General features: G+C 44.7%; 1 protein-coding gene across 1 annotated transcript in view; it reads right to left on the reverse strand.

The window, feature by feature from the left end:
* Positions 1 to 2,527: 2,527 nt before the first annotated feature.
* LOC129703738 (retinol-binding protein 2-like) overlaps positions 2,528 to 24,145 on the reverse strand; it is a 38,136-nt gene continuing 16,518 nt past the window's right edge. Inside the window, exons 2-4 of the mRNA XM_055646426.1 lie at positions 8,011 to 8,189; positions 5,368 to 5,469; positions 2,528 to 2,678 (exon numbers count right to left, since the gene is read on the reverse strand). Coding sequence (XP_055502401.1) covers positions 2,628 to 2,678; positions 5,368 to 5,469; positions 8,011 to 8,189 — 332 coding nt within the window. The 3' untranslated portion in view covers positions 2,528 to 2,627. The remainder of the gene's footprint in view (positions 2,679 to 5,367; positions 5,470 to 8,010; positions 8,190 to 24,145) is intronic.

A 24,145-nucleotide genomic window follows, 5' to 3' on the forward strand; every position in this document is an offset into this window, starting at 1 on the left:
ACAGTCCTGACATCCCAGATTGTGGAGGGCAGTCAGCCAGAAGTGATACAATCAGAGACAGGGTCAAGGGTTTATTGAAATTGGGGAATATATTGTTTAGCATTAATCATGGCACCAGATCAGCAGTGTATAGAAGTGTAAAGGATTTGAGTATAGGAGTAGGGAGGTTCTACTGCAGTTGTACATGGTCTTGGTGAGACCACACCTGGAGTATTGCGTACAGTTTTGGTCTCCTAATCTGAGGAAAGACATTCTTGCCATAGAGGGAGTGCAGAGAAGGTTCACCAGACTGATTCCTGGGATGTCAGGACTTTCATATGAAGAAAGAGTGGATAGACTCGGCTTGGACTCGCTAGAATTTAGAAGATTGAGGGCGGATCTTATAGAAACGTACAAAATTCTTAAAGGGTTGGACAGGCTAGATGCAGGAAGATTGTTCCCGATGTTGGGGAAGTCCAGAATCAGGGGCCACAGTTTAAGGATAAGGGGGATGTCCTTTAGGACCGAGATGAGAAAAACATTTTTCACACAGAGAGTGGTGAATCTCTGGAATTATTTGCCACAGAAGGTAGTTGAGGCCAGTTCATTGCCTATATTTAAAGAGGGAGTTAGATGTGGCCCTTGTGGCTAAAGGGATCTGGGGGTATAGAGAGAAGGCAGGTACGGGATACTGAGTTGGATGATCAGTCATGATCATATTGAATGGCAGTGCAGGCTCGAAGGGCCGAATGGCCTACTCCTGCACCTAATTTCAATATTTCTATGTTTCTGCACACATATCACCTGATGGCCTTTAATTCCAACAACAAACAAACAAACGCATCTCAAATCCCAACTTCCTCTCCGGATGGACTCCTGGGTTTGTAAGGACAAGGATCAGATTAATTTGTCCAATAACCATTAATCAGATCCAGCTCTGGCTCGTTTGCCTGTGGTTGAGATAGGTGAATACCTCAAAGAAAACAATGTTATACTATTGGGTTGTTGGCTACCTAAGCGGAACATGACAGCTGTTCTTCCAGTTTGAATGTGGCCTCACTCTGGCAAAGGAGGAGAGCAAGGAAAGAAAGGATGATATGAGAATGGGAGATGGAGTGATCAAAGTGGACCTCTGTCTCACCCTGGAGGTCCTCTTGAGGTCCCGGGATGGAAGTAGGTGGTGCGGGGATACCTCCTGAGATTCCTGGGTAAGGCTCTTAGGGGATGAGGGATGTGTGGTGGGGAGGAATGAGGACCTTGTCTCTGTTTCTCACTCCATGTATATGCTGACTTCATTCAGCACTCTTTAGCTTTTTATTCGGTAAAAGTAGGAATGATCTCGTGAAGCAAAAAAGTGCTGGTGGGACTAGAGAGGCTGCTATGGCTTGCTGGGTCTCAAATGCACACAAAATGAGCCAACATCTTGTTTTATTGATCAGTCTGAAGAAGGGTCTCGACCCGAAACGTCACTCTTTTCTTCTCTCCAGAAATGCTGCATGTCCCGCTGTTACACCAGCTCTTTTGTCTATCTTGTTTTATTAAATGTGTTACTGAGCCATTGTTCCTCTTGATCAGAAAAAGCAATTGGTTGAACCCATTGCTTTCACTTCTTTCATTAAGACTTTATCATGACATTTCACCTTACTTAGAAACATAGAAACATAGAAATTAGGTGCAGGAGTAGGCCATTCGGCCCTTCGAGCCTGCACCGCCATTTAATATGATCATGGCTGATCATCCAACTCAGTATCCCGTACCTGCCTTCTCTCCATACCCTCTGATCCCCTTGGCCACAAGGGCCACATCTAACTCCCTCTTAAATATAGCCAATGAACTGGCCTCGACTACCCTCTGTGGCAGAGAGTTGCAGAGATTCACCACTCTCTGTGTGAAAAAAGTTCTCCTCATCTCGGTTTTAAAGGATTTCCCCCTTATCCTTAAGCTGTGACCCCTTGTCCTGGACTTCCCCAACATCGGGAACAATCTTCCTGCATCTAGCCTGTCCAACCCCTTAAGAATTTTGTAAGTTTCTATAAGATCCCCTCTCAATCTCCTAAATTCTAGAGAGTATAAACCAAGTCTATCCAGTCTTTCTTCATAAGACAGTCCTGACATCCCAGGAATCAGTCTGGTGAACCGTCTCTGTACTCCCTCTATGGCAATAATGTCCTTACTTGTTATTAAAAGTTTAATAACTATAGAAAATGGAAACCCAGACATTTGTCCCCTTAAATATTTTTACCTTCCCGAGTTCTCTCTCAATCTCTCCTGACTAAACCACTAGCTCGGAATAAAGAAGACATATTTTTTGAGAGCTCTGATTGAGCTTTTCTCTGAGGAGAAGCCAAAGAGAGAAGTGTTTGCCTCAGGCAAAGGGATAAATCTGAGTCCTGGTGATGCATTATTGACGGCAGAACATTAAAGATAATACACGGTCTCTTTGGAAACAAGCATTGAGGATGAAGGATGGAAGGCTCCTAATGCACTGCTTTTATTTTTACACAATGTACAATACAAATAAATTTAGTCTCATTTGAGTCACCATTCGTACAGTGTGGAAAAATGCCCTTTATTGTGAAAACACAGCGCACATTAGACATGTTGCATACAAGTCCGCATTCAAACAGACTGACTCGTTTGTTCATTGGCTATTTTTTCTTGAAAATTTGATGGCAGACCTGGTCATCGCATGTTAACTCCTGCAAAACAAAAGAACGATAAATTAAAGGACATTCACCTTGTGTGACTGAAATAGTTTATTTGTGGGACCAGGCTGGGCTCTGATGGTGGCAGAGATAGCCGCTAGCATTGTATGAGAGACTTCCATCTAAACAAGGTATTGTAAGACTTCTGGTGTTAACACAACATGATCCTTGGCAAGAAAATAGTTGGGAGAGGAAAATCCAAATATATAAACAACAAAAGAAAAGTTATATATATATAGAGAAGAAGTGGCTCTACTCGTTCAAATATGCACATTTACCACTGATATGGTATGTGCTGGGTCTGGAGAGGGTCCAGAGGAGGTTTACAAGAATGATCCCAGGAATGAGTTGGTTAACCTATGATGAGCGTTTGTCAGCACTGGGCCTGCACACGCTGGAGTTTAGAAGAATGAGGTGGGGGGGGGGGGACCTCATTGAAACGTACAGAATAGTGAAAGGCTTGGATAGAGTGGATGTGGAGAGGATGTTTCCACTAAGGCATTAGCCACAGAATTAAAGGACGGTCTTTTAGAAAGGAGATGAGGAGAAATGTCTTTAGGCAGTGGGTGGTGAATCTGTGGATTTCTTTGCAACAGAAGGCTGTGGAGGCCAAGTCAGTGGATATTTTTAAGGCAGAGATAGGTAGATTATTGATTGGTACAGGTATCAGAGGATATGGGGAGAAGTCAGGAGAATGGGGTTAGAAGGGAGAGATAAATCAGCCATGATTGAATGGCAGAGTAGACTTGATGAGCCGAATGGCCTAATTCTACTCCTATCTCTTATGACCTTATGACTTATATAAACCATATAACCATATAAACCATATAACAATTACAGCACGGAAACAGGCCACCTCGACCCTTCTAGTCCGTGCCGAACACATAATCTCCCTTAGTCCCATATACCTGCGCTCAGACCATAACCCTCCATTCCTTTCCCGTCCATATAACTATCCAATTTATTTTTAAATGATAAAAACGAACTTGCCTCCACCACCTTCACTGGAAGCTCATTCCACACAGCCACCACTCTCTGAGTAAAGAAGTTCCCCCTCATGTTACCCCTAAACTTCTGTCCCTTAATTCTCAAGTCATGTCCCCTTGTTTGAATCTTCCCTATTCTCAGTGGGAAAAGCTTATCCACATCAACTCTGTCTATCCCTCTCATCATTTTAAAGACCTCTATCAAGTCCCCCCTTAACCTTCTGCGCTCCAAAGAATAAAGCCCTAACTTGTTCAACATATTATTGGAAATCTTCAATGCTTCACTGATGAACTCCTATCATTCAGTGCCCCTATCTACAGCATTGATGTCCAATGTATTTAAATGTACAGGACTCCTGCTGACATAGATATGTGCTTTGGTCAACTGAAAAAATGTGATTGAAATGAGTCTGAGGCAAAAGTGCAGTGAGAAAATAACCCATTTTATTTAAGACTCAAGTTCATATTGGCTTCTTCCCAGAGGCCATTAGGACTGTAAACCCCGATCTCACCAGAGACTAACTTTACTGTACCACTACTGCTTTTTTTTTTTTAATTGCTGTTTTTCCCCCTTTCCCTTCCGCCCACATTTAATGTGAAAAAGAATATGTGATTCTATTGCATTCTGTTTGTAGTTTGTCTGGTTGTTTGTTTGTTTGTCTTTTTGCACAAAGTCCACGAGCATCGCCACTTTTCATTTCACTGCACATCTTGTATGTGTATGTGACTTGACTTGACTTGATGGGCAGAATTAAGTCCATTCGGCCCTTCAGGTTTACTCCGCCCTTCAATCATGGTTGATCGATCTGATCAGCTGCAGTGGAGGAGTGCTGGGTGGGAAGGGGGAAAGCATGGCTGGGGAAAAATCCGGACATATTTGGCAGCCTTGCGTTTGATTGCTCACCCGTTGCTGTTCTCAACATGCCAGCGGTCTTCTTGCTTAAACCAATTGTTTGCCGAATGCCGAGATACAAACACTGCATCATATGTGAAACCGGAAGCAGAACATCGGCAGCACACAAAAATGCTGGAGAAACTCAGCGGGTGCAGCAGCATCTATGGAGCGAAGGAAATAGGCAACGTTTCGGGCCAAAACCCGGAAGGAAATAGGCAACGTTTCGGGCCGAAACGTTGCCTATTTCCTTCGCTCCATAGATGCTGCTGCACCCGCTGAGTTTCTCCAGCATTTTTGTGTACCTTCGATTTTCCAGCATCTGCAGTTCCTTCTTAAACAGCAGAACATTGGCGCAGTATTCTATACATTCCCCAGCAGGCAGCAAGCCATTGCGACGGAAAAGGACTCAAAGTGCTGGAGCAACTCAGCGGGTCAAGCAGCATTTCTGGAGAACAGGGACAGGTGACGTATCGGGTCGGGAGCCGATATTCAATCTGAAGAAGTATCACGTCACCTGAAACGTCACCTGTCCATGTTCTCCAGAAATGCTACCTGACCCGCTGAGTTACCCCAGCACTTTGAGTCCTTCTGCTTGCAAACCAGTTCCGTGTTTCTACTGCTGAGACGTGGTGACACCCTGTTGTGTTTCATACTGGAAAAATGAGCAATTGTTCATTCAGATTTCTTGCAATGCAATCAAATTTGCCGTTTTGATTGGCAAAGAGTTAGACCTCAAAGTTTACGTGAATAATCAGGGGCACAACTTTAATGGGAACATCCAACTGCGAAACATTTTTCATACCAAGTGTAGATGATCGCCCTCAATCCAGTGCTTCCAGCCTCTGTTGGGCTTCTCACCCTTCTGAACGCAGATTAACTTGTCCCCATCCCACTGCACCAGTGTCTGCAGGTAAACAAACAAAGATCAAGAGAGAGCCAAGATTCAAGAATGTTTCATCGCCATCTGCACCGAGGACCAGGGGGATGAAAATCTTGCTTGCTGTAATTTTACAGACACATTAAACACAACACAACCAGTAAATATCCAATAAGATATTGGTTATTCTAGGTAAATTCTAGGTTATTTTAGGTTATTCTCAGAAGGTAGTTGGGGAAGTCCAGGACAAGGGTCACAGATTAAGGATAAGGGGGAAATCCTTTAGGACTGAGATGAGAAAAACATTTTTCACACAGAGAGTGGTGAATCTCTGGAACTCTCTGCCACAGAAGGTAGTTGAGGCCAGTTCATTGGCTATATTTAAGAGGGAGTTAGATGTGGCCCTTGTGGCTAAAGGGATCAGGGGGTATGGAGAGAAGGCAGGTACGGGATACTGAGTTGGATGATCAGCCATGATCATACTGAATGGCGGTGCAGGCTCTAAGGGCCAAAAGGCCTATTCCTGCACTTATTTTCTATGTTTCTATGTTTCTAAACCATTGCAAGCCCCAGAATGTAGTGCAACCTAACTGTACTCTCCACCATACCCTTGTAGAAGTTCAATAGAGCATTTGGAGACTTATGGAGTCTCATAGAGTCAGTCATACAGCGTGGGAAGTGGCCCCTTGGCTCAACTTGCTCATGCCAACCAACATGTCCCATCTACATTAGTCCCACCTGCCTGCGTTTGGCCTATATCCCTCTAAACCAGTCCCATCCATGTACAGTACCTGTCTTTTTGAAATCCTGACATTTCCCAATAATTTGAGTTTAATTTAGTTTATTGTCACGTGTCCAGTGTACAGTGAAACGCTTTTATTGCGTGTTAACCAGTCCGCGGAAAGGCACAGTGGTACAGTGGTAGAGTTGCTGCCTTACAGTGCCAGAGACCCGGGTTCGATCCTGACTACGGGTGCTTGTCCGTACGGAGTTTGTACATTCTCTCCGTGACCTGTGTGGGTTTACTCCCACACTCTAAAGACATACATGTTTGTAGGTTTATTATACATGGTATAATTGTAAATTGTCCTGGTGTGTTTAGGAAAGCGTTAGTGTGCAGCAATCACTGATCGGTGCGGACTCAGTGGGCCCAAGGGTCTGTTTCCATGCTGTATCTCCAAACTAAACAAATACACAATTACAATCGAGCCATCCACAGCATAGAGATACACGATAAAGGGAATACAGTGAATAATGTTTAGTGCAAGATAAAGCCAGCAAAGTCCAATCAAAGATAGAACGAGGGTCTCCAATGAGATAGTAGTTCAGGTGTACTGATTTTAATGTGGAACTGTCGCCTTGAAGACTGGCTGCCAAGGACACAGTTGCAAGTTAAGTGCTGCCCCAGTGACATCTTGTGAAGGATCAGTTCAGTGCTGTATGTAACACAGCGATGGGCAAAATGTTTGGCAGATGCAGTATAATGTGGATAAATGTGAGGTTATCCATTTTGGTGGCAAAAACGGGAAAGCAGACTATTATCTCAATGGTGGCCGATTGGGAAAGCGGGAGATGCAGCGAGACCTGGGGTGTCATGGTACACCAGTCATTGAAGGTAGGCATGCAGGTGCAGCAGGCAGTAAAGAAAGCGAATGGTATGTTAGCTTTCATTGCAAAAGGATTTGAGTATAGGAGCAGGGAGGTTCTACTGCAGTTGTACAGGGTCTTGGTGAGACCACACCTGGAGTATTGCGTACAGTTTTGGTCTCCAAATCTGAGGAAGGACATTATTGCCATAGAGGGAGTGCAGAGAAGGTTCACCAGACTGATTCCTGGGATGTCAGGACTGTCTTATGAAGAAAGACTGGATAGACTTGGTTTATACTCTCTAGAATTTAGGAGATTGAGAGGGGATCTTATAGAAACTTACAAAATTCTTAAGGGGTTGGGCAGGCTAGATGCAGGAAAATTGTTCCCGATGTTGGGGAAGTCCAGGACAAGGGGTCACAGCTTAAGGATAAGGGGGAAATCCTTTAAAACCGAGATGAGAAGAACTTTTTTCACACAGAGAGTGGTGAATCTCTGGAACTCTCTGCCACAGAGGGTAGTTGAGGCCAGTTCCTTGGCTATATTTAAGAGGGAGTTAGATGTGGCCCTTGTGGCTAAGGGGATCAGGGGGTATGGAGAGAAGGCAGGTACGGGATACTGAGTTGGATGATCAGCCATGATCATATTGAATGGCGGTGCAGGCTCGAAGGGCCTAATGGCCTACCCCTGCACCTAATTTCTATGTTTCTATGTTTCTATAAGGGTCGGTTCTGGGAAACAGCCAGTTGAAGATTGCAATCCTCGTGGGAGATATAAAACAAATTTCTCAGAATGAATGTGGACATTCCACAGCACAGGCAGCTGATTGAAAGACACTGGTGTCGGGGTGGAATCAAACCCTCCAACCTTCCTTTCAGTTTGAAGCAGTAAGGCCAAGCAAATTAAATGTAAGATGCAGTAGAGAAGAAAAACCCATAGAAATGCAGTGTCTTCGCAGGGAAGAAATCTATTTGCACTTACCTTCACCATCCTATTATCTAAGCCTTTTGTGTTTTCTTCAAATTCTTTTCCAATTGTGTAATCCAGGTTGTAGTTTCTGAAGGTACTCAGAGTTTTTGTGAGAAACACGTCTCCCTCTTGCTTGATTTCTTTTGTCTGTGTGAGATGGTTCGCGATCTTCCTGGTGGCAAAATCTACGTCTGGTGTTGGAGAGAAGAGAGTCACTTCAGCACGAGGATACTAAAGTGTTTTTGTTACAGTTTTATTCAAGCTGATCCACTGCTTGAAATGTTGGTGCTTGTTATCGGGATGAAGCGTTTATTTATTTATTTTTTTTGTTTATTTTATTAGAAGTTAATACAGCACAAAACAGTACAGTGGAACCTAATTTTAGGTGCCAACTATGTAATACCGTAATCCATTCTATGTACAACCTCTAGTTTTATGTTATAAGAAGGAAGTAAGCAAGACAAGAAAAAGAAAACAATAGAAAGAGGAAAAAGTGGAAAAATAGATGGTAGAGAGTAGAAAAACGTGAAGTGTGTATATAAAAAATAAAAAAAAGAAGAGAGAAAGTGGAAAGTAGAAATACAAGAGAAGGCCCCTTAAAAGAGAATTTTTCAAATCTGTATTTGAAGTCAAGTCAAGTCAGGATGAAGCGTTTATGTCGGAGCTTTTACACACGGAGACTTGGCATTATCTAGCAATAAGAATAAGACTTAAGGCCTGCGGAGCCAAGCCTTTCCCCCAGAGGGGAATTATTAAGATTGTACTTGGTGAGAACATCATTACACACTTGATGTCCCATCCGCATAATGGCATGGGCAGTTACAGCTGGAAAATTGTAGTCTAAGCTTTGTTTCATTTTATCTGTGAGTGGGCTGACTGACTGTTCAATAGGATTTTATTTTACCCAGTCTGGCACTGCAATTTCACATTGCAATTCACAACAAAAGCTGCCGGATGGAACTGCTCATGCTGGTTTGCACTGTAGTTGGACACAAAAAGGGCATCAGGGTGGCACAGCGGTAGAGTTGCTGCCTTACAGTGCCTGAGACAGGGGTTTGATCCTGACTACGGGTGCTGTCTTTACGGAGTGTGAACTGTATGGTCTCCCCGTGACCTGCGTGGGTTTTCTTCGAGATCTTCGGTTTCCTCCCACACTCCAAAGATGTACAGGTCTGTAGGTTAATTGGCTTGGCATAAATGTAAATTCTCCCTGGTGTGTAGGATAGCGTTATTGTGTGGGGATCGCTGGTGGGTGCGGACTCAGTCGACTGAAGGGTCCGTTCCTGCGTTGTATCTCTAAACTAAACTAAAAACTAAAAAGCTGTAGTCACTACACTGGTCAGGCAGCATCTCTGTAGAAACATAGAAACATAGAAAATAGGTGCAGGAGTAGGCCATTCCCCCCATCAAGCCTGCACCGCCATTCAATATGATCATGGCTGATCATCCAACTCAGTATCCTGTACCTGCCTTCTCTCCATACCCCTTGATCCCTTTAGCCACAAGGGCCACATCTAACTCCCTCTTAAATGTAGCCAATGAACTGGCCTCAGCTACCTTCTGCGGCAGAGAATTCCAGAGATTCACCACTCCCTGTGTGAAAAAAGTTTTCCTCATCTCAGTCCTAAAAGATTTCCCCCTTATCCTTAAACTGTGACCCCTTGTTCTGGACTTCCCCAACATCGGGAACAATCTTCCTGCATCTAGCCTGTCCAACCCCTTAAGAATTTTGTAAGTTTCTATAAGATTCCCCCTCAATCTTCTAAATTCTAGCGAGTACAAACCGATTGTATCCAGTCTATCCAGAAAAGGAATAGGTGACGTTTCGGGTTGAAATCCTTCTTCAGAATGTGGGTCAGGGGGAAGGGAAACAAGAGATATAGAAGGTAAAGAGAACCAAATGAATGAAAAGGTGCAAAATGTTCTGCTTTAGGGTGTAGATGATATCAAGAAACACAAACTGCCAGAAGTGCTCAGCGGGTCAGGCAGCATCTATAGAGGAAAATGGAAATGCTGGGATCCTTCTTCACAGGGAAATGTCAAAGAGGGTTTACTATGAGGTGATATCGTGGTGGAACAGGAAATTGGGGCACAAGAGACAGCAGAGATGAGGAGAACCTCTTCAAAGTGGACATACATTGAGGAGGAACAAGGGACTGTGGATAGACACAAAATGCTGGAGTAACTCAGTGGGTCAGGCAGAATTTCTGACAACGATACCTCTTCCTTTCTCCAGTGATGTTGCCTATATCGCCCTGCTGAGTTACTCCAGCAATTTTGTGTCTATCTTGGGTTTGAACCAGCAACACGCATTACCTTCCAAAACGATACCTTCCAAAACGAGGGGTAGATATTGTTTTAGAAGGTAGACAAAAATGCTGGAGAAACTCAGCAGGCCGATCAAGTAGCATCTCTTGAAGAACACGGATCGATGATCAATGTACAGTCCTATATGCCGTTTGACGAAGGATAGTGACCCAAAAACGTCAGCTGTCCATGTTCTCCAGAGATGCTGCCTGACTCGCTGAGTTACTCCAGCGCCTGGGGTGATATTTTGTGGTGGGGCAGTAACACGGGGACTTAAGATAGCAGATAAAGAAGGGCCCCGATTCAAAATGGAGTCTGTTCATGTGTTCACAGATGCTGCCTGATCCACGGAGCTCCTTCAGAACTTTGCATTTTGTGCAAGATTCCAACATTTGCAGTTTTTGTGTCCCCATCATCATGCTGATGACAGTCATCAGCAGATGTCAGGCAATTGGCAATAATGAAAAACCACCGTCTTAAATGGTCAGAGTTAATTGTCAATCATACTTAGCACACTAATGGAAGAGTAGAATAATTGGGAATCTTGTGTCTCTGGGTCATTATAATGATTGTTTGCAACTCTCTGCTAATTAACTCACTGCTATTAGTATAACGGAACTGGCAGCATGCTGTGCTGAGTGACAATATTGAGTTGCAGTTACCAATAGACAAAGCAACATTAAAATAAAATTGCCTTGAACTGTTGCCTTGAACGCACTATGGGAACTTCACTCGCCCCCCTGCAGGAACTATACAACAGGAGGTGCAACTCCAGAGCAAATAAAATCATGGGAGACCCCTTCCACCCCTGCAACGGACTGTTCCAGCTGCTACGGTCAGGCAAACGCCTCCGTTGCCATGCGGTGAGAACGGAGAGGTTGAGAAGGAGTTTCTTCCCAGAGGCAATTCGGACTGTAAACGCCTATCTCACCAGGGACTAACTCTACAGAACGTTTTTCCTTCCATTATTTATTATGTAAAAGAATATGTGTGTTATGATTGTGTTTATAGTTTGTTTGGTTGTTTTGTTGTTTGTCTTTTGCACAAAAGTCCGCGAGCATTGCCACTTTCATTTCACTGCACATCTCGTATGTGTATGTGACAAATAAACTTGACTTGACTTGACTTGACTTGTCACTTTTATTTTTAACTGCTATCATAACTAGTATGTCCTATATACATATATATATGTATATAGTGCATATGAAGGAATTGCAGATGCTGGTTTAAACCAAAGGTAGACACAAAATGATGGAGTAACTCAGCGGGGCAGGCAGTACCTCTGAAGAGAAGGAATGGGTGATGTTTCAGGTCGAGACCCTTCTTCAGACTGAAGGATCTCGACACAAAAGGTCACCCATTCTTTCTTTCCACAGATGCTGCCTGTCCCGCTGAGTTACTCCAGCACTTTGTGTGTATATATATATATATATATATATAAAAATATATATATATTTGTGTGTGTAAATATATGCCAATAAATGATTACAAGGCAAGGACCCAAACAATAGAAGTTGATTTTGAGTCATAAGCAACATATATTAGGAAACAGAATATCAACATCTTAAAAGACCTAATCATTCTTCTCCTTAAATTGTTTTAAATCAAGTGTTTTATTTTACATGGTAGTTTTATTATGGTTTAATCAATATTTAGTGTCATTTGATTAGATTAGAATGCGTGACGCTTTCAGGAATTGACAATTGGGTAGGAATGAAGAGAATTCTACCTCCACCTGTCATTTCATATCAGGAAATTCTATTGTAAGTCTATCTCACAGATGAATAAATCATCATCATTTCTGGTTCAGCTGTCAGTAAAATAAAAGATGCTGAAATCCATTGCCTAATTACCGAGAAAGACATTGCTAGTTATTTCAATGTCGTTGATGTGATTTTTGTGTGCGTGTCTGGTAGGTTTTCGATACACAGACAACATAATTGCGTCAGGATGTTTGTTCAATGCAAAATTGGTTGATTCCTTCACTTTGTTGAGACCTTTTGAGCTGTCGTTCAGAGGCTGAAGCCGGTTGATATACAAGTCTTTATTCATAAATAGAAACACATTCTCTTGGAGACTTCTCGGTGAAATCCCCCAAGCTCAAAGTACATCAAGTTTTTATACTGTAAGCTTGTAGATAACAGCGGGTGATTCAATACAATTTCTCTAGCTACGATAATATTGTTGACTTCAGTATTTTTGAGTTTGACAATAGCATTGAACTGCACATCTACAGTGTAGCTGACAAGTCATCTTTGAATGATCTAACAACTTTGCTGCTTCAATTTAATTCATATGGATGGTATAAAAGCCTCTGAGAATGCAAACACCAAATATTAGTGTTAGAGGGACTGACTCTGGATTATATATAAAGTACCAATTATTAATAAACAAACAAATATGCATATGACCGTATATAGGATAGTTTAGAGATATAGCGTGGGAACAGGCCCTTTGGCCCGTCGAGTCCACACCCACCAGAGATCCCCGCACATTGACACCACCCTACATACACTAGGGACAATTGTTTAACATTTGCGCCACCAATTAACCTACAAACCTGTGCGTCTTTGGATTGCGGGAGGAAACCGAAGATCGCGGAGAAAACCCGCGCTGGTCAAGGGGAGAACGTACAAACTCCGTACAGACAAGCACCTGCAGTCAGGATCGAACCCGGGTCTCTGGTGCTGTAAAGGGCCTGTCCCACGAGCATGCGACTGCATGCGGCAAGCGTGACCTAAAGTGATCTCTTGAGCTGTACGGCCTCGCGGGGCCGGTCCCACTTCGATCGCCGGAACCGTATGGAGTTGTGCGGAGCTGATCCCGACATTGCGCGGGGCTCTGGAAAACTGACAGTGTTCAAAAATTCCGCGCGGCAACGGCCTGCCGGCCCGCAGCCGCATTGAGGTTGACGCCGTACGCACCGTCTCGACGCCGACTGTCACGCGCGAACTTCCTGCGGACTTCGCTCGAACTTCACGTCACTCACTCGACCTCTGCGCATCCCCCGCTTCAGGTTTGGTCTCGTTTGCCGCATGCAGTCGCATGTTGGTGGGACCGGCCCTGTACGGGGATCACTCGACCCCCGCGCGGCCCCCACTTCCGGTTTGGTCGCGCTTGCCGCATGCACTCGCATGTTCATGGGACAGGTCCTTAAGGCAGCAACTCTAATGCTGCACCACCATGGGAGTGGGAGAGCCATGAAACAATGAATATCGTATAATTCAAACCCAGATCAAAGTTCCTTCTCACTGTGTTTAAGAAGGAACTGCAGATGCTGGAAGATCGAAGGTAAACAAAAATGCTGGAGAAACTCAGCGGGTGCAGCAGCATCTATGGAGCGAAGGAAATGGGCGACGTTTCGGGCCGAAACCCTTCTTCAGACTGATGGGGGGTGGGGGGGAGAAGGAAGGAAAAAGGGAGGAGGTGGAGCCCGAGGGCGGGGGGATGGGAGGAGACAGCTCGAGGGTTAAGGAAGGGGAGGAGACAGCAAGGGCTAGCAAAACTGGGAGAATTCAACGTTCATGCCATCCGGACGCAAGCAACCCAGGCGGAATATGAGGTGCTGTTCCTCCAATTTCCGGTCTTGCTCACTCTGGCAATGGAGGAGACCCAGGACAGAGAGGTCGGATTGGGAATGGGAGGGGGAGTTGAAGTGCTGAGCCACCGGGAGTTCAGGTAGGTTATTGCGGACTGAGCGGAGGTGTTCGGCGAAACAATCGCCCAACCTCCGCTTAGTCTCCCCGGTTCCTTCTCACTGTTACTCCTTCCCCCTCAGTCAGTATCTTGATGCCCAAATCTAACCCTGTCTAGCTGTGTTTGGAGCATGGAACATAGAACAGTACAGCACAGGAACTGGCCCTTCGGCCCACAATGTTTGTGCTGAACATGATGCCAAGCTTAACTAAACTCGTCAACCTGTACATGATACATATCCCTCTATTCCCTGCACTTCTACCTATCAAAAAGCCTCTTAAATGCCATTGCCGTATCTGCCCCCACCAACACCCCACCCCCGATGTGGCATTCCAGGCCCCCACTACTCTCTGTGTAACAAAAAAAAACTTGCCTCACACTTCTCCATTGAACTTTCCCCCTTTCACCTCCTAGCTGTGCCCTCTAGCATTGGACAATTCTATCCTTGGTCAAAGGACCTCGTCAGATCCCCCGGGACCTTGCTTGTGGCGAGAGAAGGCACGGTGGCGCAGCGGTAGAGTTGCTGCCTTACAGCACCAGAGACCCAGCTTCAACCCTGACAACGGGTGCTGTCTGTACGCAGTTTGTAACCCCCGTAACCGCAAAGTTGTTCCACCGGCGTACAAATTTGTAGGTTAATTTGGCTTCGGTAAAAATGGTAAATTGACCCTAGTGTGTGGGATAGTGTAGGTATACGAGGATTGTTGTTCAACGTGGATCGGACAGGCCAAGGATCCTGTTTCCGCGCTGTATCTCTAAACCAAACTAAACTAAAAGAAGGCTCTGAAGGACCCCGGTTGTCAGATTCTGTAGATATAAAGTTCCCCAACCCCACCCCTCCTAAATCTCTCCCAAAATAAGCCATCCAGAGCCATTAAAATTACCACTCCAACACAGAGAGTTCTTTCCAACCAGATATGCCAGAGTAATCTTCAGCCACACCACAGTGAGAATATATCACTGCTTCACAACATATTCATTTAAAAGCTTGCTCTCTATCTTCCATTTGTCACCACTAGTGATCAGTTCTGTAAACCAATACATTTACTTCTGACCATGAGATGTTAGGACAATTCCTTAAATTGGTGAAAGAGTGGTGATGATTCAGCACAGTGATGTTCTAATACATCTTGTCACAATGTTGACTGAGGGTTTTAAAAACACGGAAAGAAAATGGGAGCCAAGGCATTGGATAGAAAGATAGAATCATAGAAACATAGACAATAGGTGCAGGAGTAGGCCATTTGGCCCTTCGAACCAGCACCGCCATTCAATATGATCATGGCTGATCATCCTAAATCAGTACCCAATTCCTGCTTTCGCCCCATATCCCTTGATTCCCTTAGCCCTAAGAGCTATATCTAACTCTCTCTTGAAAACATCCAGTGAATTAGCCTCCACTGCCTTCTGTGGCAGGGAATTCCACAGATTCACAACTCTCTGGGATGAAATGGTTTTCCTCATTTCAGTCCTAAATGGCCGACCCCTTATTCTTAAAGTGTGACCCCTGGTTCTGGACTCCCCAACATCTGGAACATTGTTCCTCCATCTAGCCTGTCCAATCCCTTATGGATTTTATATGTTTCTATAAGATCCCCTCTCATCTTAAATTCCAGTGAATATAAGCCCAGTCGATCAAGTTTTAATCTTTCTTCTCCCTTCTCCCATAAGGTCACTGTATCTTTGTTGGTGAATGGTTCCACACAGATAGTAAAGGCTTCCTTTATTTTGTCTGTGTAAATACTTTTCAATAATATTTCATAAAAACATAAGGAAAACTCTAAGGCAATACTTCTCACTTGGTGATTTTTTAAGCGAATGCCGGCGTCTTATCAGGGTCGGCAAAAGATTTTGAACATTTCAAAATCCAGCGGCGACAAAAAAAATGTTGCGACACTTGAGGCAACACCGCGCGTCAATATGCCATCATGCCACATCATGCCACGTCACGCTGCATCATGCCACATCATGCCACGTCACGCTGCATCACGCCACATCATGCCACGTCACGCTGCATCACGCCGCAACTTTTTCAGTGACCAGATACATCAGGCAATTATGCCGGCAGTCGCCGAAAACACCGCCAAGTGGGACAGGCCCCAATATGGAGCCAGAGACACGGGTTCGATCCTGACCACGGGTGCTGTCTGTATAGAGTTTGTACGTTCTCTCTGTGACCTGCATGGGTTTTCTCCGGGTGCTCCAGCTTCCTTCCACACTCCAAAGATGTACATGTTTGACGGTTAATTGGCTTTGGTAAAACTGTAATTTGTCCCTATTGTACAGGATAGTGCCATGTTGGCCGATAGACAATAGACAATAGGTGCAGGAGTAGGCCATTCGGCCCTTCGAGCCAGCACCGCCATTCAATGTGATCATGGCTGATCATCCCCAATCAGTACCCTGTTCCTGCCTTCTCCCCATATCGCCTGACTCCGCTATTTTTAAGAGCCCTATCAAGCTCTCACTTGAAAGCATCCAGAGAACCTGCCTCCTCTGAGGCAGAGAATTCCACAGACTCACCACTCTCTGTGAGAAAAAGTGTTTCCTCGTCTCTGTTCTAAATGGCTTACTCCCTATTCTTAAACTGTGGCCCCTGGTTCTGGACTCCCCCAACATCGGGAACACGTTTCTTGCCTCCAAGCCCCTAACAATCTTATATGTTTCAATGAAATATCCTCTCATCCTTCTAAACTCCAGAGTGTACAAGCCCAGCTGCTCCATTCTCTCAGCATATGACAGTCCCGCCATACCGGGAATTAACCTTATAAACCTACGCTGCACTCCCTCAATAGCAAGAATGTCCTTCCTCAAATTAATTGTCTTCCATGATCCAGTCTGGAGAGACAGAAAGGAACCAAAGTTTCCAGTTCAGGGGCTCATGTATAAAAAAATATGATTAATGACGTCCCATGATCAAATCACTCACATTGCCAATGATGTAGAGGCAGAGAAAATAGCTGGTACCTATGGAATCACACTCCAGGGAGGTTGGTTCTAGCTAACCTGGAGGTCGTAAATTTGCTAGATGGGAACTTAAATCACTATCTTTGAAGTGGATCCAGATTACAATTTTTAAAATTAGATTTATTTAAGCTTTCTCAAACGTGGGTAAATCATTCATATAATCCAGTGAATAATATGCTGAGAGACCTGATGGTAGCAGTTCATAAGTTCATAAGTTATTGGAGCAGAATTCAGGTCTACTCCGCCATTCAATCATAGCTGAACTGGAATGGAATGGAATCATTTATTGTCACATGTGACTAGGAGCAGTGAGATTCTTAGCTTGCGTTCCTAATGTATACGAACAGCCGCCACCTTCAGCACTGACAAAGTTACAAAGCATGCTGGCTCCTCCTTTTAGAAACATAGAAACATAGAAATTAGGTGCAGGAGTAGGCCATTCGGCCCTTCGAGCCTGCACCGCCATTCAATATGATCATGGCTGATCATCCAACTCAGTATCCCCTACCTGCCTTCTCTCCATACCCCCTGATCCCCTTAGCCACAAGGGCCACATCTAACTCCCTCTTAAATATAGCCAATGAACTGGCCTCAACTACCCTCTGTGGCAGAGAGTTCCAGAGATTCACCACTCTCTGTGTGAAAAAAGTTCTTCTCATCTCGGTTTTAAAGGATTTCCCCCTTATCCTTAAGCTGTGACCCCTTGTCCTGGACTTCCCCAACATCGGGAACAATCTTCCTGCATCTAGCCTGTCCAACCCCTTAAGAATTTTGTAAGTTTCTATAAGATCCCCTCTCAATCTCCTAAATTCTAGAGAGTATAAACCAAGTATTTGTTCTCTCCCGCCCCCCCCCCCGCCCCCCCCTCCCCAATTGTCCATTGTCGCCCCCCCCACGCTGGGTCCTCCATTGTTCTTCCCCTCCCCCCTCCTCGCTCTCATCGGCTGTCGACCCGCGCGAGGCATTGCAGCCGCCGCCACCGTTTCACCACCGCCAAGGCCTCACCGCTGTCGACGACCCACTTCATGCCCCTTAGGTGCCGACCCGGACCACAGCCGTTGGCCGCTCTGCCGGCCCGGACTCCGACCTATGAGGCCCCGACCTGGGCTTCCACGTGGCGATCCGGAAGGCATCTAGACCGCGATCTCAGTCCACAACCGTGGCACATCGGGAAGCCTTCTTGCCCAGCAGTTACTTGAAAAAGATGGGACCAGCCATAATGATCTGAATTGTTGAGCTCAAGTGTTGAGACCAGAAGAGTAATACAGGCTAATCTTCTTGGATCACTTAAGGAGAACTCCATACCCCCTGTCCCACTTAGGAGAACTAAACAGCAACCGCTGGTGACCTTGCCCGCCACCCATGGGGTCACCGGAGGTTTTGGTCACTCTCCCTAATGGTCGAAAGTGGTTTCCGCGTGGTAGAGGCTTCATCTAGGTTGCTGCTAGTTTTTCATCATGTTTAAAACCGGCCTCGACTAAAAGTACGTTGCCACTTTAAAAATCGATCATTTTTTAATTAATAATAATAATAATCTTATTTATATAGCACATTTTTAGTCAACTTGCATTGACCCCAAAGTGCTTCACATAATTACATTACATTTACACACAGGCAAAGGTGGGTGAAGTGTCTTGCCCCAAGGACACAGGGATTGCAAATCAGTGTGGACTCGGTGGGCCGAAGGTCCTGTTTCCATGCTGGATTTCTAAAACACTATATTTATAACAAAACAATTGCAACTCGAATTTAACTTTTTAACTTTTAACGCAGCAAGCCAGCCAAAGTTGCTTCACAGAGGTGGTGTCGGTTAAATGTGATATTGACCCCTGTAAGAAGATATTAGAACACAGGATGAAAGGTGGGCAAATAGGTAGGTTTTGAGGAGTGCCTTTACAGGCGGAGATTGAAGGTAGACAGTGAACGTTCCGGGAAGTGGGTTATAGAGCTCAGAGCTTTGGAAACTGCCAATAATGGGGGTAAATAATATCAATGACATGTAAGAACTGTCGGAGTACTGAGATCAGGCAGACTTAAGGGTCTGTTAAAGATTACAGAATTGGGAAGAGATGAGGCCACAAAGAGATTTGCAAACAAGGATGTGAATTTTTAAATGGAGACATCCCTTGACTGGGGCCTGTGTGTGTCTGTGAATGCAGAGATACATGATGAATTCAAATCCTGTACAGAGGGTATTGAGAGAAGGCAGGTACGGGATACTGAGTTGGATGATCAGCCATGATCATATTGAATGGCGGTGCAGGCTCGAAGGACCGAATGGCCTACTCCTGCACCTAATTTCTATGTTTCTATGTTTCTATGTAAGGCAGAAACTCTACAGCTGTGTCACCATGCCACCTAATATATAAATATATAAATGGTAAATGGCTTTTTCAGCAGAAAATCAGCATTAGTTGGTAACAAGAGAGAACAAACAGATCAAATTATTCTTGGAACAGCAACGACTCTCGAATTTAAATTGTTAAGACCTACATTGATGTAAACAGCATCATCTATTGAGGGCTAAACAAAATAATACGGTGTCAGCAGTGGAAAACTAACATTTCCCAATCGACCCAAATGTATTTTATTACCTTGTAATTTTGTGAATTTTGATAAGTTTATGTAATATTTTAATCTTGTTGATTACACTGTGGATTGTGCATAAAATATCACATTCAATCTCCCAAGAATTTTAACTTGAAAGGATTGAATGGCTTAAATATAGATGCTGTAAATTGTCATACAATGATTAATATATTCTTGGGCGGCACAGTGGCATAGCGAGCAGCCTCACAGCGCCTCACATCGCCAGAAACCCCGCTTCGATCCTGACCTCGGATGCTGTCTGTGTGGAGTTTGCATGTTCTCCCACTCACTGAATGAGCTTCCACCTGGTGCTCTGGTTTCCTTCCACATCCCAAGGACATGCAGGTTTGCAGGTTAAGCAGCCTCTGTAAATTGTCTTGAGTTTGAAGGAAGTGTGTACAAAAGTGGGATAATATCGAACTGGTGTGAATGGGTGACTGACTGATGGTCAGCATAGACCTGGTCGGCCGAAGGGCCTGTTTCCATGCTGTATCTTTCAATCAATATTCATTAAGTCTGCAGAAAAACAGTTTACTTTTGACTCCATAGGGGGCGTTGCTCTGGCAGCAGCCATGTCAGCAGCGCGTCAGTTTTTTCAACCTTTTTTTATTTTTTAGTATGTTTTAAAGTATGTATTTAATGTTCCTTCGTGTGTTTTGTGTGGGGGGGTAAGGGGGAAACCGCTTTGGTCGCCTCCTCCATGGAGAGGCGAGTTTTTTCAGTTTGCCTCCCCCGTGGCCTAACATCAAGGATCGGCGCGGCCTTTCCCGGAGACGCGCCCGGGGCTTCAGCGGCGGGCGCAGCGTGGACTCTCGGCGTGGAGCGGGTGAGCCCTCGCTGGGGCTCGCTGGAGGGGAGCGCTCCGTTTCGCTGGCCCGGGGCTGCCGGCAGCCTGAAGCCGCGGTCTGCAGAGTTCCAGCTGGCGCGGCGTCTACAGCCCGGATCCCTCGTGGGGGACCCGGGGGAAGAAGAAGCCACCACTGCCGGCCAGCGGCCAACTTCTCCCGCGGGTCCGGCATGGACTCACCAACACCCCTGGAGGGGAGCTTCGACCGCCGGCCCTGCAGTCTACGGTGCTTCTGGCTGTGGCGGGGACTTTAAATCTTGACCGCCGGCCTGCGGCCTACAACAACTTAAAGTCGCGGTCTCTGGTGAGCAAGAGCCGATCCGGGACTGACTCTGGACTCTGGTCCTGTCCACGGGGGGGAAATGGAGGGGGACTGGCCAAATTTTGTGCCTTCCACCACAGTGATGAATGTTGTGGTGGATGTTGGTGTTACAGTTTTATTGTGGTTGTGTGTTCTTTATCATTGTACTGCTGCTGACAACCCAAATATCACCGACCCTGGTTGTGTGGCAATAAATTCTATCTATCTATCTATCTATCTATATTTGGGAATCATTTTTCCGTTTGCACAACACCAAGATTGCAACTGATCCAATTGTGTGAATTTTCAATAATCACTGTACTATACAATGTACTATAATCTTTTGATCCCGAGAATCTTTGGCGGGAACTGAAAATCCGGGAACCGCAGTGGCGCAGCGGTAGAGTTGCTGCCTTACAGCACCAGAGACTGACGTTCAATCCTGACTGTGAGCGCTGTCTGTATGGACTTGTACATTCTCCCTGTGACCATGTGGGTTTACTCTGGGTGCTTCACTTTCCTCCCACACTCCAAAGACGTACGGGTTTGTGGGTTAATTGGCTTCTGTAAATTGCAAGTTGCAAGTTGCAAGTAGAAGGATGAGAGGGCATCTCATTGAAACATATAAGATTGTTAAGGGTTTGGACACGCTAGAGGCAGGAAACACATTGAATGGCGGTGCTGGCTCGAAGGGCCAAATGGTCTACTCCTGCACCCATTGTCTGTTGTCTATTGTCCCTGGTGTGTAGGATTGTGTTAGTGTACGGGGTGATCACTGGTCAGAACGGACTCGGTGGGCCAAAGGGCCGGTTTCCACGCTGTATCTCTAAAGTCTAAAGTGAAAACGGTGTAGTTATGTTCTGCATTTTCTCTCATTTATTAATACTAGCTCAACCACTTCCAAAAGATTTGCTTACATGAATTTCTTTGATTGTATGGGTGAAGTTTACACTGAAAAGGCATTTCTCTCGGTAGATAGTTTTTATTTTGTATGGCAGGGATGACAGGGATGAAAAGTACCCTCAAGGTTTACACTTAATCTTTTTACACATCACCAAATCTAAGATCTGTCAGGGAACAGCGTAATTAGACAATGCTTTAGAATGGCCTTTTTAAAAACTTTTGCTTTTAAATACTCCTTAAGATATTTGAAACAGCTTCATAGTGTTTCATTCATGTGGCTGAAAATTGATATTGTGCAATAACAATTGTCTTGACATTCATCGAATATTATCCCATGTACAGTAAATGTTTGATACATCTGTGTTTGTGTGTGTGTATATACACACACTTAACTTTTTTTCTCATTTTTTAAATATTGTTTACAGTGTACTATGTTTACATATTCTGTTGTATTGCTGCAAGTAAAACAATTATTGTTCTATGAATGAATGAATGCATGAATAATGAACAAATAAGTTTATTGGCCAAGTATTCACATACAAGGAATTTACCTTGGTGCTCCGCCCAAAATTGACAACATGACATACAGTGACAGTTAGGAATGATACATAAAACATTAAACATTAATAATAAAACATTGTTGATTAAACATGTGAATTAAATAAAATACTAGAGCAAAAGCTACAGATTTTTGGCTGTTGAGTAGAGCTACTACTCGTGGAAAAAAAAACTGTTTTTATGTGTGGCTGTGGCAGCTTTGACAGTCCGGAGTCGCCTTCCAGAGGGAAGTGATTCAAAGAGTTTGTGGCCAGGGTGAGAGGGGTCAGAGATGATCTTGCCCGCTCGCTTCCTGGCCCTTGCAGTGTACAGTTCGTCAATGGAGGGAAGGTTGCAGCCAATAACCTTCTCAGCTGATCGGACGATTCGCTGCAGCCTCCGGGTGTCGTGCTTGGTGGCTGAGCCAAACCAGACCATGATGGAGAAGGTGAGAACAGACTCTACGATGGCCGTGTAGAATTGGACCATCATTGCCTGTGGCAGATTGTGCTTCCTCAGCTGCTGCAGGAAGTACATCCTTTGTTGTGCCTTTTTGACTGTGGAGTCGATGGTAGCCTCCCACTTAACGTCCTTGGAGATGATGGTTCCCAGGAACATAAAAGACTCCACAGATGTGACTGTGATCAGTCCCATCAGGGTTGTGTCATCTGCAAATTTGAGAAGCTTGACAGAGAAGTCAGTGGAGTTACAGTTATTTGTCTAGAGAGAGTAGAGGAGAGCAGAGTACGCAGCCTTGCGGTGCTCCTATGCTGAGCGTTTGCGGGTCTGAAATGCGCTTTCCCAGCCTCACATGCTGCTTCCTGTCTGACAGGAAGCTGGTGATCCACTGACGGAGAGGTTCAGGCACAGTCAACTCAAAAAGTTTGGAGTGTAGTAGCTCTGGCAAAATGGTGTTGAATGCAGAGCTAAAATCACCAAACAAAATCCTCGTATAGGTCACCTGGTGGTCTAGGTGCTGGAGGATGAAGTGCAGGCCCAGTTTGACTGCGTCATCCACAGATCCATTGACCCGATATGTAAACTGCAGAGGCTCCAGTAGGGGGTTTGTGATATTTTTCAGCTTGGCCAGCACAAGCCTTTCAAGGGTCTTCATGACCACAGAGGTCAGTGCAACTGGGACATCTATCTACATGATACTAAAAGTCTCGTCTTGTTTGGACGTCTGTCTGTCTGAGTGAGTGCGTGCGTGCGAGCGATCTCAAGGAACTACGCCAAAATGGTACACAATAGCGTGAACATTTTTGCACCACCTTACTCACCTGTGTCCCGTGGTTGCTTGTATCAAGTTTCATTCAGATTTTATGTTTTATTTCATGTTATTGATATTTAAAGGTTTAAAAATGGAACTTTGAAAATAATAAGTGACTTTTAGAGGAGACTCTTCCAGCAGCCTCCAGTGATGATGTCACAATGGCATCTCACAGTCATCCAATCACAATAGGATCTCACAGTCAACCAATCACAATGGGATCTCACAGTCATCCAATCACAATGGGATCTCACAGTCATCCAATCACAATGGGATCTCACAGTCATCCAATCACAATGGGATCTCACAGTCATCCAATCACAATGGGATCTCACAGTCATCCAATCACAATGGGATCTCACAGTCATCCAATCACAATGGGATCTCATTTACACAAGCTGCCGTGAAGATTCCGGAAACCAAAAATGACATCACAATGGGATCTCTGCTGCCAATACACAAGCTAGGAGAGTGTTTTTACATTGTTATAAGGAGAGGGGCGTAGTGGGGTAGATACAGAATGGACAAAGAACAGTGTAGAATGCGCAGCAAAGAATCGAGCTACTTTGAGGACTTTTATACAATGTTTTCTTTAAATGAGTCGGTTCTGCATTTGTTACAGCTTCACACTCCCTTCCACTTCCTAAATTTGGTTAAGTTAACCTTGGTATCTCACTTTGATCTGCATGGCAGGTACTGCTATACAACGGGTTCAACATTACTGTATCAG

The sequence above is a fragment of the Leucoraja erinacea genome, chromosome 14, assembly GCF_028641065.1.
Source record: "Leucoraja erinacea ecotype New England chromosome 14, Leri_hhj_1, whole genome shotgun sequence".
Classification (NCBI taxonomy): Eukaryota; Metazoa; Chordata; class Chondrichthyes; order Rajiformes; family Rajidae; genus Leucoraja; species Leucoraja erinaceus.